This window comes from Halichoerus grypus, chromosome 2, assembly GCF_964656455.1.
Source record: "Halichoerus grypus chromosome 2, mHalGry1.hap1.1, whole genome shotgun sequence".
Taxonomy (NCBI): Eukaryota; Metazoa; Chordata; class Mammalia; order Carnivora; family Phocidae; genus Halichoerus; species Halichoerus grypus.
In genome coordinates this window covers 167,708,607-167,723,114 of record NC_135713.1, presented here as the reverse complement: position 1 = coordinate 167,723,114, position 14,508 = coordinate 167,708,607, and the positions used below count along the sequence as shown (strand labels likewise).

At 36.1% G+C, this 14,508-nt stretch overlaps 1 protein-coding gene and 1 long non-coding RNA gene across 2 annotated transcripts in view; both read left to right on the top strand.

The window, feature by feature from the left end:
* NLK (nemo like kinase) overlaps window positions 1–14,508 on the top strand; it is a 174,214-nt gene that overhangs the window by 111,497 nt on the left and 48,209 nt on the right. Inside the window, exon 3 of the mRNA XM_036122542.2 lies at window positions 2,141–2,196. Coding sequence (XP_035978435.1) covers window positions 2,141–2,196 — 56 coding nt within the window. The remainder of the gene's footprint in view (window positions 1–2,140; window positions 2,197–14,508) is intronic.
* Window positions 6,064–9,874, top strand: LOC144381204 (uncharacterized). Its single transcript, XR_013446084.1, has 2 exons — window positions 6,064–6,171; window positions 9,329–9,874. It is a non-coding gene; the product is annotated as an uncharacterized LOC144381204 (long non-coding RNA).

Below are 14,508 nucleotides of genomic sequence, written 5' to 3'. Positions count from 1 at the left end.
ATTATAGCAGATAGATTTGAAGTGTAAAATAGCTTTGTCTAATGGACGCTGTCACTCATTGCATTCTGGTTTCCCCCAAGACAGGATGTATGTTGTTCAGATACAGAGTGGAGAGTCCGAAAGATGTCAAGTAAAACACTAATTTCTGTCTTCCTCAAACATCAAATATTCATGTTAAAAATTGTTCTATCGCATAATGAGAAATGAATTTGCATGAATTTGTGACACTAGCTAATTATAGGGTTTTAAATTTATAGAAATGAAATAATTTATCTTTTATATGATAAAAGTTATTTTTTGAAGAAACTGAAAAATCTGTTATCTTTCATTTATACCAAGATTCTAAGTATAAACATTTTAATTCAGAAAGGAAAGATCCAGGTTAAAGCATGTAAACTATTTTCAAACTTTTGTATGTAACTGGTTTTAAAATGAGTAAAGACTTCTTCATTACAGGAGGTTTTAGTTTAATTTAGAATTTTAAATGCTTGGCTGAAAAAAAATGAGCAAAGGTTTTTCCACATGTAAATTGCAAGGGGAAAAGAAAAAGAGGAGAAATCTATATGTTACAACTTAAAACACAAATCAGCCATAATATGTAAATCTTATTTAGGTCCTGACTTAGACTAAAAAACTTTAAAAAAAGAAAAGAAAATTGGAAATTTCAGAATTGGATATTTGATGATATTAAAAAACATAAAATTTTTAGACTTGATAATTATATATTTTTAGTTTTTCTCTTTGGGGCATCTGGGTGGCTCAGTGGGTTAAGTGTCCAACTCTTGATCTCAGGGTTATGAGTTCAAGCCCCACATTATTTAAAAATAAATAAAAGTTTTCATCTTTTAGCAATACTTACTGATATATGGCTGAAATAAGTCTGGTATTTGCTTCAGAATTATATAGGGAGAATGGGGATATAGGTGCAATAAGAATGGCTATTTGTAGATTACTAAGACTGGGTTTTGATTACATGAGCATTCTTGATACTATTCTGTCCACTTTTATATGTTTGAAATTTTCCATAATAAAATTTTTTTTTCTTAAAAAAGCTAAAGATAGAAAATTTGAACTTGTTCCACACAGTTTATTTCCTGTTAAATAACTTCTTCCATATTCTTTGACCCTCACATTTCTTATTAGTTAGATAGGTTCAGATTCTTAAATGTGATATCATAGATGGGACTTTAAAGAATAGCTGGACAGCTGGTAGGGGAAGTAGGCCTATTTGTTACGTTTCAAAGGCAGAAGTGACTTTGTTAGTATTCTGCTTTTATAAAGGACTTGAATTTCAGATGCCTTAAAGTCTTCTTTCCACCCTGGTGACTTCCTTTTTTGTACTTGGAATAAAATCTAAAATGCTTAACAAAACTTAAAGAGATTTTATGTGATAATATCCCCTGCCTTCCTCTTCTACTTTATCCCAGTCTGTTTTCCTCCCACCCTGTCTGTTCGATAAGCACTGGCATTTCTGTTTCTAGAATTTGCCTGGTTCCTTCTTGCTTCAGTGCCTTTACAGTACCTACTCATTGCCTGACCAACTCCTATTCAGCCTTCAAGTCTTAGTGTTACTTCAGGGAAACTTTTTGTTCCCATTCCTCTTGACTTTTTCCCTTCAGATAATATACGTCCTAATTAGATAGTTGTGTAACTGCTTGTTTGTTTAATGCTTTCCTCTCTACTAGTCATGAGAGCAGGGATGGTGTCACTTTCGTTTATCAGTATAACCAGAGAGCCTACCACAGTGCTGGCCAGGGAGAATGTACTTGGTAAACATTTTTTGAACAGAGGAGTAGAGGAATGAATGGTAGGTGTGTCTCCTCGTGCTCTTAGAGCAACACTGATTGTTAAAAATAGGGCTTTCAACACACTTTCCATGCAGCGGTCTGGCAGCATGTAGTAGAACCCAACTGCCCCTCTCATTTTAGTTTAGATAGAATTGTCTTTTACATAGTAAGTTTACAAACCCATCTTAATGTTTAGGACTGTTTCTTGACTGATACATTTAGTTAATCTCAGTGGGCAGTTGTAACTAAGCCATAAATCATTAAAGAGTTAATAGTATTACTTGCATTTATGTCATATTTTGCTTCCTTTTTAGTTCTCTAAATTTGACTTTTTTTTTTTTTCCTTTTCTCAGGTACTCTCTGCCCTTGACATACTCCAACCTCCACACATTGACTATTTTGAAGAAATGTATCCTAACCAGGGAATGTGAAAGAAGGGGACAATAATTTATTAATTTATTCTTCTAGCACCTTTTGGGGTTCATGCTTTAAGATGTATAAAATCTCATCCTTGCAGAGGTGGTTGTGTACCTGGAACCAGGTAATTTTGAAATCCCAAGTATCTGACAGAGAGCAATATTATCAATGTATCCTGAATTGTGATACCATAAAACAGGACTTTGGAGCACATATTTTACTTAACCTGCACACAGCCTTATGAGATAGGTTATTACCATCTGCATTTTGCAGATGAAACCAGTGAGGCAGCTATGTTGTATGGAACTCAAGAAAGTATTCTTGTTGCTATACAACAGCTGCCTATCAGTTAAGAGGATAATACCGCCCCTTTTTTCACCACTTGGGGTAAGGTGAAAATTAAAGAGATAATGTAAGTCAAATCCCAAGTTCTTTGGAATAATGGTGATGGTGCTGGTAATAGTCATTACTTACATAAGTTTTTATCAGATGCCAGGCACAATTCTAAGTTATTTATACATACGAGTTTAATCTCTATAACAACCATCTGGGAAAGATACTGTGACTGTTCTCATTTTACAGAAGAGGAAATTGAGGCACAAAAGATTAAGACTTGACAAGATCACAGAGTTAGCAAGTATTGAGATTGAGGTTCAATTCCAGACGGTCTGACTCTGTGGTCTTTATTTCAACTCCTACATGATTCTCTCAGGATAGAGGCTTTAACATTATATTACTACTGTTAATATGTAAAAATAGTATGTTAGGTATCATGGATAATAAACTGTAAAATAATGCCTAGTATTAGCTCCTGGAACTATGCATGAAAATAAAAAATTGAGACATAGGTTAGCCCTAGGCAAAGCAGCACCATTTACCATTCTGCATTTAACTGGGTAAAACTTTAAGTGAAAGACAGGGAGTCCTAAATCATTGGATTCAGTGAGCTCATGACAGTATATTCACTCTAGGCTTTTTATTAACACTAGGCCTGTGACTTAGAATGGAAACCAATATGAAAGCAAGATAGTTTTTCAGACTTAGCAGTGAGATAAAAATCTCATTCTTACACAGGTGGTAGGTAATTCTATACTAGACAATTATCTTTGATAATTTCTTTAGTAACTGGGAACAATTAAGAGCTTCCCTAAGGGAAGGAGAATGGCTAAGCTGACTGGGGAATTGGGAAACGTTATAAGGTGATAGAATTGTCACTGATCAACACTGCTGGGATGTTGTGATCTGATAAACCTAAAGCTCTTGAATGCTGTAATCCTCGGTGATAGTTTAACCCACGAATCTTTTTGGAATTAATAAAGGCTTAACTCAGTGGACTTGGGGTGCTCCAACCCTGCACTTTCCAGAGAAAACTTCTGGCTGACAAGAGTGTCTTTCTGTATTTGAGATCTTGGGCTTGGTCAGATGGTTCTTGACATACGGTTTTTTAAAAAGCACAGAATTACCCTAAGGATAGAAGAATTGAGAAAGTTCTTTTCTCCTCAACTATAGATCAGAAGTAACAACTGAGGAGAAAGCATTGATGATTCCATTTCATAGACTTCCTGAAAATTACCCAGGTTTTCACTGAAGAAGGGACTCGTGGGAGTGGGGCCATACTTGTGTCATTCATCAGAAGTAACTTCCGGGGCGCCTGGGTGGCTCAGTCGTTAAGCGTCTGCCTTCGGCTCAGGTCATGATCCCAGAGTCCTGGGATCAAGCCCCACATCAGGGTCCCTGCTTGGCAGGAAGCCTGCTTCTCCCTCTCCCACTCCCCTGCTTGTGTTCCCTCTCTCACTGTGTCTCTCTCTGTCAAATAAATAAATAAAATCTTTAAAAAAAAAAGAAGTAACTTTCTACACTTTGCCAGGAGTCACCTTTATCCTTTTAGTTGGCCAGAAAGGAACCTACATATTAGAAGGCATTCCTATGAATGTGTAATGCTATTTCTACCTATTTGGAAATGACGTTGCTGACAACAAACCTTGAAATTAGAAGAAATCTTTATTAAATAAGAATTTTATTGTATTATAGGTTGTGTCAGGGGTCCCCAAGATTACCCTCAGCTTCCATGATTTGCTGAAGTAACTCACAGGATCCAGGAAAGGTGTTCTACCATGGCTACAGTTTATTACAGCAAAATGATACAGATTAAATCAGCAAAGGAAAGCGGTGCATAAGGCAGAGTCCAGGAGAAACCAGGTACAAAGTTCCACTTGGCCTCCCGGTAGATTTGCACAGATCTTGCTTAATTTTCCCAGCAACAATGTATGACAACACAGATAAATTTTGTCAACCAGGGAGGCTCACCTGAGCTTTAGTGTCCAGGGTTTTTATTGGAGGTCAGTCAGGTAGGCATAGAGCACCCACAGGGCTGACCTTAGCTACTCAAGTCTCTGGCCCTCCTCCTCTTTCCCCACCCAGAGGTTACTCTAATACAGCTCGCCCAAGGCCCCAGGCAAACAAAACCGGGTGTCACCATAAATCATACTGTTAGCATAAACTGTCTGATTTGACCAAAGCCCCAGGTATATTAAGACACTCTTATGAGGCAGGACATTGCAAGGGCTCAAAGGTTATTTCCCAGGAGTTGGTCCTGAGCCAGTCCTAAAGACTTTTGGAATGTGTAGGGTTTGGGTAACCTAGAGCTGCTGAGTTAACCCTTTATTGCACCTAGGCCATCTGTGAGGAAAGAATGTTTTCAAGTAAGATAATTAATTGGTGAATATGTTTATATTTAATAACTGCCAGATATATTTAGATTCTCTTCACTGAACACTTAGCTAATTTATAATATTCATTTTCTGTCTTATAGTTCAAGCATGAATTGTTTATATCAGGCATTAATTTTGTATACTTGGGTTTGTCATTCCTTTAAAAACTTTGTGTGCTTCTATAAGCTAGGAGTTCTCACTTATTATTAGTGACCATAATTGGAGTCTGGGAGATCCTTGATTGATTATTATTTCAAATACTTGCAGAGCAGAGGGAAAGTTAGCATCGTTATGGTTTAAAACTGTGAATGGCATAGATAGTATAGTACCTGTTGGTGGCTGATTTCAGCCCATTTCATTAGTTAGCATTATGTTTCTATGAAATTCCTCTCCCAAAATTGTTCATGAATGTTTAATTAAAAGTCTTTGCCATAAAATATTTGTAGAACCATCTGGTACACGATTTACTTAAATGTTTTACTTTCTTATTTAATTTTTTTACCTTCAGGTTTAAAAATTGACACCTGTTGTAATTAGATAGCTGCAGGAGAGTCTTTCAAACCTAAACCTTAATTATTATTCTTTTCTGTTGTATAATTTTTAGCTATATATAGAATCATGCACAGAAAAAAGGTGTTTTCCACTGGTTGTGCTATTTGGAAAACACTGAATCCTTTTAACATAAAAAGGAATTGTTCCTATAACTGCCCCAGGATTATAAACACTTTGTAGGAAGGCATGATTTAGCTTGGAGAACAGGATACTAAAAATTTGTGTTTTAGGATAGCTATTAAATGGAAATGTAAGAAGTGCCTTAATTACATATAAGCTCTGCCTTTGGTGATTCTTTTAATATCCTAAATAGGAGTTTTCTATGTCCTGTACTTTTTAATACAAATAAATTTGTTGTAGTTTCCAAAGCAAAAACATTTTTCCCTCAGTTTCCCACTGAAAAATAAGAAAACTTACTACTAAAACATAAAAATATGGAAGATTAATAATATTTCAAGTTAGTACTTGATTTCAACTTAATGTATTATTCATCTGTGTTAGCAGCTCCCTCTGTAGTGTCTCAAGAACATGGCATACACATTATGCATGGTTTTAGACAGGGGCTTTTTTTTTTTTTTTAAATTGGAGGATTGTTGTGTCTTTGCAGATTTTAGAATGGATAATATTTTGAGTTTTAAATGTATGATCATGGAATTGTGCTTTGAAGAAACTTTTGAGGTCTGTTTGAGGCTCTGTCATTTTAGGTAAGTTCTAAGTATGTTGCTATTAGATCTAATGGATGTTCTAATAGTTGATAAAGGAATCAGTTCATAGGGTCAAAAATATATATTTATCTTATTATTTAAGTCGTTAAAGGAAATAATCTTAAGTAACCTTCCATTATACATACAGTACCACATCATTGCACTTTTTTCTAAGATTTAAAAAATTGTATTGTTATATTACATATGTAACTGTTAGTACAGAAACATTTTAAAATCTCTTTACACTGATATAATAGTTGGCATCATTTTAGAAAATCTGAGGTTTTTGAATGTTTAGATATAATCAGATGTACAATAAGAGTATAAGCATATAGTATCATGCAGTTAATCATACATTTTTTTTCCCTGAAACTGTAATAAAATGATTACATCGGTGCCCACCATCAATGGCTTGAGTTTTCAAAGACCATGCATCTTTAGATAGCTCCTTAAGCAACTTATAAAAAGACAGTATCTAGATTATAACTGTTTACAAATCTGCCTACAGGGTACAACAGATTTAGCAGGAGTCCGATATGGAAGGAGCAATAAATTCTACCCTGTTCTCTGTATATTGTAGCTTTTCTATTTTCATATTTTTAAAATCTAATGTATCAACCTGGAAAATATATTCCTTAATAATTAAGAAAAATTATTTTTTAACTGAACTTTTAGCTGTTAAGGGATTACATTATTCATTTTGCACTCTGAGTTTCTGTTTGGAAAACTATGAAAATACTTTGGCACTTAGTCACGTTGAGCCTACTGAAATTTAACCCAAGAGAAACCAGCTGTAATTATTTGATTGAAAATCATTATTTATCATGCTTTAGTTAGGATTCTGAATTCTGTACATAAACATGCCTTTTCTACTGGGATGCCTGCTGGATTGGAAATAAAAATTTGGCCTGCCTTGGGAAAAGTTTACTTTTAACTTGAAACATAATGAAACATGATCTTAGTAGTAGTACAGGTTTTCTGTACCAGAAGCAGTTACAGCCTAAAACCAGTGGAAATGAGAAGTCTAATGGGTGACTGTGTGTCCCGGTATGTCAGGACTCCTGGATTTTACCTAATGTCCTGTATAATTATTAATTAATAAGTTCCTCCTTTTACTTTCAGAAGTGTCCCTATAATAGGTTTGGCTTGTGCAGGCATTGTTTAAACAGGAGTCTCTTGTCATAAAGGCAGCAAGGGAACCTCCATCCCCATTTTGACCAGTTAGAGTCCTTGGTGAGCAGTAATGTAGTTTTGGGCTCCCCAGACGCAGTGGTTTAATTTTAACTGATAGTATTTGTATAGTATATTTTATAGCAGCATTTTGTAATTTAAAGAATACACAATACATGATTATTTGGTGCTATGAAGCAGCTCTATAGGGATGCCTGGGTGGCTCAGTCAGTTAAAAGTCTGCATTTAGCTTGGGTCATGATCCCAGGGTTCTGGGATAGAGTCCTGCGTCAGGCTCCTTGCTCAGTGGGGAACCTGCATCTCCCTCTGCCTCTCTCTCTCTCTCTCTGACACATGAATAAATGAAATCTTTAAAAAAAAAAAAAAAAAGAAAGAAAATGAAAGAAACAGCTCTATACCCCTCAGGGAATCTTAGGAGTCCATGAATTGCTAAGAACAAACAAAATGAAATACATCTATACATACGTTAAGTGCACTCTTAACTCTCAATCAGACAGTACCAGCAAGGACCAGAAATCTACATCCTAGGAGCTTTGAAGAGTCCCATGTTGTTAGAATTTCCTCTTCATTTATTCTGTAAACATAAGCATCAACTATGTCACTAGAACCAGGAATTTTTTCTCTTTTGCTCACTGTTGTATTCCCAGCTTAGAACAGTGCCTAACATATAGTAGGTGCTACATAAATGTTTGCTAAATGAGTGAGTAAGATAGTCTCTGCCCTCCAGGTCTGTAATCTAGTGAGGGATACAATCCTATAAATAATAATTATAGGTTGGGAATCATAGCAACATAAAAGAATTAGCATATTCTGAGAGCATTAGGGGTCTGATTTTCACTCATTCCCATTTTAGTGTCCAAGGTGGATTACTTGAAAAGCATTTGATGATTTGAAACAAAAACAAAAACTGTTGCTTACCCACTGTCTACCAATTCTGACTCCTTACCCCTGAAGCCTAAGGCAGAAACACAGAGAAAGGCAAAACAAAGGAAAAGTTAGCAAAACAATACACCTGAATTCCTGACTTTAATTGCCATTTAGTCAGTATCTAGTCTGCCTTATTTATGCATTCAGCCAAACATTTAGCACTACTTTGTACATAACATTATACTAATCTCTGTGGAAGGTACAAAGACGAATTGTTCATTTAATTTTTTTTTCCATTTAATGTACCAGGCACTGTTCTAAATACCTGACTCTTATCTCCATTTTACAGATGAAGAAACTATAGCTCAGAGAGGTAAATAACTCATCCAAGGTCACTTAGAAATGACAGAGCTGGGATTTGAACCCATGTTCAAATCAAAGAGCACTGGACCAGGACTGCTCTTAACTCCCTGCTGCCTCTTAGTGCTTTCCTTAAAAAAAAAAAAAAAAAAAAAATACAGTCTGAGGAGTGAGATAAGATGTAAAGAAGAAACCTTCATATATATATATATATATATATGGTAGGAAGTGCCAAAAGAATATGGGCAGGTGGTATGGAACTTGAAAAGAAGGAGAGATTGCTTCAGGCAGAAAAAAACAGTAAGACTTCATGAAGAAAATGACATTTCAGCCGAGTGTTTAAAGATCAGGAGGATGTGGATTGAGGAGGATGGATATTCCAGATGGAGAGACTAAGTATCAAGAGCACCTTTTAGGGAATGGCAGATCATCCATTTGGCTAGAGTTTAGCATGCATGGATAATGAGAAATTAAGCTAGTTGGAGCAAATCATGGAGGGCCTTGAATGTTAAACTAAGAAAATTCATCTTTATTCAGTAGGCATTTGAAGGCACAATGAGAGATTTTTGTGATGAGGAATGACAGAATCAGAAGTGTCCTTTATAAACTTAACAAAGAGTTTCTGTTTGGGCTGATGAGAATGTTCTAGAATTAGTGGTGATAGTTGCACAACATTGTGAATGTACATAATGCCACTGAATTTTACATGTTAAAATGGTAAATTTTATGTTTTGTGTAGAGGCCGCTTTTAGACAACAGGCTTGAGCAATGGAAACTTGATCAAGGTCAAAGGGCCCACAGCGACCACCTGGCTGAATACAGACAGGCCCACCAGGCAACCCACCTTAAGATATCCATTGGCCCCATGGGGCACCTGGGTGGCTCAGTCGTTAAGTGTCTGCCTTCGGCTCAGGTCATGATCCCAGGGTCCTGGGATCGAGCCCCACATCGGGCTCCCTGCTCCGCGGGAAGCCTGCTTCTCTCTCTCTCCTACTCCCCCTGCTTGTGTTCCCTCTCTCGCTGTGTCTCTCTCTGTCAAATAAATAAATAAAATCTTAAAAAAAAAAAAAAAAAAGATATCCATTGGCCCTAACTGACCAATGGGCTACTTATAACCAGGCACAATTACCAAGAAAGGGAAAATTCCATACATCCCCATACTTCCTCACCTTCCCACTTTAAATAGAGCCCCTACTAACTGCTTCTGCAGACAGTCTTGTTTGCTGTCCAGCCCTGCCACTACCTTGCAGTGTATTCAATAAACTTACGTTTATTATTCTCCCTTGTTCTGCCTTGGGTGAATCTTTTCATTGCCCGCGCCACCGGCTTCTACCCGATCATTGTCCCACATGTGGGGGCTGCATCTGATGGAGAGAGACACCACATTATGTTACATTTTACCACAACTAAAAAAGAAAAAACCCTTAAAAAGGATCCAACTCTTAGGGCTGAGAGGCAGCGACTGTTGTGCAGACCAAGAAAGTTGAGCAGAAGGATTTTTGGCAATTGATTGGGACCTCTTTAGCCATGTACTCAACAGCCTGGGCTTTGATGTTGATGGCTGGTTGGGTATTCACAGAGGCAGGACAAGAAAATGAAAAAATTGGGAGGGGGCTCCCTAGACCCTCACAGAATGGCTGGCCGCATTGGTACAGAAGCAGTTAACATCAGAAGAGGACTTGGTGTACTCCGAGAAAGGAGAGGCGAGATCCAAAGACAGATGTTGCGGTGATAGCAAGCAAGCAAGAGTAGTAGTGTGGTTAGAATTTGGAGATTGTGTTCAAAGAAAGGAATTTGTAGTTAGAACAAGTTGTAATCATTTCAAGATAGAAAGTAGAGCCATGCTTTAAGGTAGATGAAGTAGAATAATAACGAAGGTCCTTAGAGTTCAGACAGTTGAGAAATTGAGAGAGAGAGATTCTTTATCCTGGTTGCACATTAAAATCACCTAAGGAGCTTTTTAAAAAAATACAAATGCTCAAACCCTACATTCTGATTTAATTGGAGTTTGGTCCTAGGTATCAATAAGAATTTTTTGAAAAGTTCTCCCCAGTGATCTGAATGTGCCCTCAGCGTTGGGATCCATAGGCTAAAGCCACCAGAACAATTATCAGCATGAAAGTTGAAGTTACCAGTGACCACCTAAGGGACTTCAAATAGCAAATGTGAACCAGCTGTTTGTGTCATCTAGCTAAGATCTGGATTGTTGTAAAGGCTGCTAGAAAAGACAAGGATAAGAGACTGTGGAATTAGTTTCTGGGGGGTTTTTTTGGTTTTGGTTTTTTTTTTTTTTTTTTTTTTTTTTTGAGGTCTTTTGAGCATTAGCAGTGGGACCAACCATAGCCTGGAAAAGGAGAGGAGATGGAAGCAGGTTACTCTGTCTCCACTTGTTAGCTCTTTACATCAAGACTGTTCCTCAGAATCATGTCAATGTTCTTCATGTAATTATCATAAATGCTTTTTGATGACCAAATTAACTGTGATTGATCTACCAATCTTTAAAAACTTGAGGACATAATTCATCTTCTGTTTAGGCTTTAAGAAAGTTAAAATATATTCTATTTTAGGCAAAAAGTTCCAACTTTATTTTCATTCTGACACAACAGTGGAAAGGATTTAAAGTGAAGTATCAGAAGTTTAAGGCTATGTGTGTCTTTGACTTGGAGCCTTGAACTAATCACCCAAAATCTCTGCTTCATTCATTCTTTGACTTTTTAAACATGATTAAAAGAGATAATTACTTTATGTCCAATTCCATTCATTTAGCTGATTTTCCAGAGTGAGCATGAACTAGGAATCAAGAATGTGCTGTTCCCTCAGGTAATTTCAGCTCCCATAGGCTTCCCTAGTGAGAGAATTTCACCAAACTGAGCATGATGCTGTTGAGAGAGGTAGTTTTATATAGTATGACCCCTTAACAAGAGCCAGCTGTTTCCTATGGGGTTCAGTCAAAGAAACGGCACTCTGCTTCAATGCCAAACACAATACTGTTGAATTTAATGTGAATTTGACATGTCTCCAACATGGTATCTTCCCAGATGACTTTTTGTGATACTCAGTGTTCATTTTATGCCTAACTTTAGAACTTTACCCTCAGGACAGAGGTACTAGCAGGTAGTATGAAGTATAATGGCCATTGTTGTTATCCTTAAGGGGTTCATGGTTCAATTGGGGATGATTGATGATTTTCAAATAATTATAATACTAGAGTAATCAGTTTAACACTAGAGATATTAACCAGATTTCCTTAAGCAGAAAAAAACTGCTCTGTCCATCTCTCCTTCCCAAAAAAGAGTTTGGAAGACTTATCTAGTACTTAAAGTTTTCATAGAATAAAATATTTTCTCTAGTCCTTCCTTATACAAGCCATACAAGATCAATGATCTTATTAGTAGGATAAATTATATTTTCAGTAGTTCCAGTTGTATTTTTATTTTCCCACAGAGTTTTAGGAAGTATCTGATTTCGTGTTTATGGGTCCATGTAACTTTCTGCATAGCTGTTCTAATTAAATGGTGTGGAACAGTGCTAATAGGTGGCACATCTAAGTGTCTATTAGATCATTCATTACATAAATGTTAGAAAGTGGGCACTCTGAACAAATGAAAAAGGCAGATCTTTACATCTTTTTAAAGATATAATTGACATATAACAAACTTTCTATCTTGACAGAGAGATAGACCCCTTTAAATGGACCACCATTTTATTTCATCTCTTCTTACTGCCATAAAAAGTGCTCAGACTTCTCTGATAGACCTCTCCTAGATTCTTTTTTCTTATAGATTTTTGTTCTCTGTATATTTTGAATCCTCCCTGCCCTTCATAACTGGTTCATTTTAATAACTTTGTCTTTTAAAATCCTTAACCAAAAATGAATTTCATTGGTGATGGGTAGTGCTGGGTAGGTAAGAGAGCATCTGTAGCTTGTCATATTGAGAGACTTGTCTTCCCTTCAGAGCTGTTTGTGCTTGTTTATGCCATTGATAGCAATCTGCTCTCAGGTTTTAATGACATCATTCTTGGAGCTTTACAATAGATCAGACTGGAGTAAATTGCTCTCAAATTCTGTTGGGCAGGAGGATATTTGAAACCAGATTGTCTGGACAGAGAAGTAAGTTTTTTAGACCCGTTAAGAAAGGTTGGTGGGTCTAATTTGAAGGCTCACTGTCCTTAGAGAAAGTATTAAGATTTGTTATAATGACAGTAAGAAGCATTTTATATGATTGATACGTGCATTTATCCTCTGAATGGATTAAGAGGTGATTGAAGAATTTGCCCTTTCTCTTCGTGAATTAAAAAAACTAGAGAAGTAAAATGTTTCTAATCTAGGTGAAGGCTCTTCTTTCAAATATCTTTTTTAATATTTAGAAAAAATAGTGACTATTCCAATCATTTCTTTTGGTGTCTGTTTCTGGGCCCTTGGTCTCTCTTTTTTTGTGTATGTGCATTTGCTTTGGAGGGTTATGATGGTGGGAAATTAGTAATCACCAAACTCTACCATCTCCACAGAGCTTGCCTTTGCCTTCTTCAGGACATTTTGGAAAGAAGAGAGCTGAGGTTTGAAGTAATCTCTTTTTCTCTAGGATGCTCTTTCTGTTTTATTGCATGTGTGTTCATAGCTTTAGTGACAAGGAATCAGCCAACAGAACCTTCTGGGCTATGACAGAGTATGTAGAATAAAGTATGTATTATGTATCTTTCCAGTGATTTTCCCTTTTTTTCTGGTGATAGAATTGATTTTTTTAATTAGTTTTCAAATTGCAAATTAAAGGTAGTTTTAATTTTTAAATTTTTGACATTCTATATACAACAGATTAATTGCCTTAAAAAATAAAAGGAATTTGCCATTGCCTGGGAAAGAGATTGTTGTATTCAAACATTTTAACAACATGACCTTTTATTCCATTGATTTCTGTAGAGAAGCACAGGCATGCTTCAGAAAAGGTCAGTGATTCTAATTGAAGCACACACTGATTTTTTTTCCTAGTTGCAAAGGCGCCCATGCTTTTTGTTGCAAAGAAGATGATGAGATTTAGGGCTGACCATTTGTTACAAGAGAAAGTAATTCTCTCTGTGATGCATTGCTGTTTTTCTTCCACATGGAAAGCATTGTTTGAAATCAACAATATCCATAAACCAGATTTTCATTATCCATGCTATTTAATGCCCTCATTTTTATTTCAGAGGCAGTTACATATCTGAGATCTAGGTTGAAATTTCCCTCCTCTATGGACCTGATTTTGGGGGAAAAAAAGATTTGAGTCTATTAAAAGTCTCACATATTTATGGTTGTGAGATTTTCTTCTTTCAAATAGAAATAGCAAGATTTCAGAATTAATGCTTAATGTGGGTTTAAGCATGTTTTCACTGTCATTCTTGGACTTTTCATATAAGAGAATTCATGGCTGGAGGAGCCAGACATGATAATCCACATATTATAATTTATTAAACCACAAATTCGCTGTGTCCTTTTGGAGAAATCACCTGGCTCATATTTGTTCCAGCATGTATCACACAAAGATAAAGACTCTAAAAAAAAAAGATTGTAGAACTTTTGACCAATATGACACCTACTTGATAAATATTTAATACCGCAAGATTTCTTTTTGGTCTGGCTTAGTGTTGGTTTTTGTCCAGTATGCAACTGGAAGAAAGAATGATCCAGTTTTCATTATCTGAAGTCAGTAAAGACTGTTTAAGGATTAAAATTGTGTTTGCAAAGCTTTCTGTCCATATTCATTCTGTAGGAAATAATTTGATACAACAAATTCTCCATTTTCTTCTCCCAATCCAGCTAAACCAGTTAAATACACTTATTTTGCTATCATATCATTAATAATTTTTCATACAAAATCAATTGCTCATTGCACATAAAACATTAAATGTGTTCACTTGAGCAGGCAGGTCAAACCACTGTAG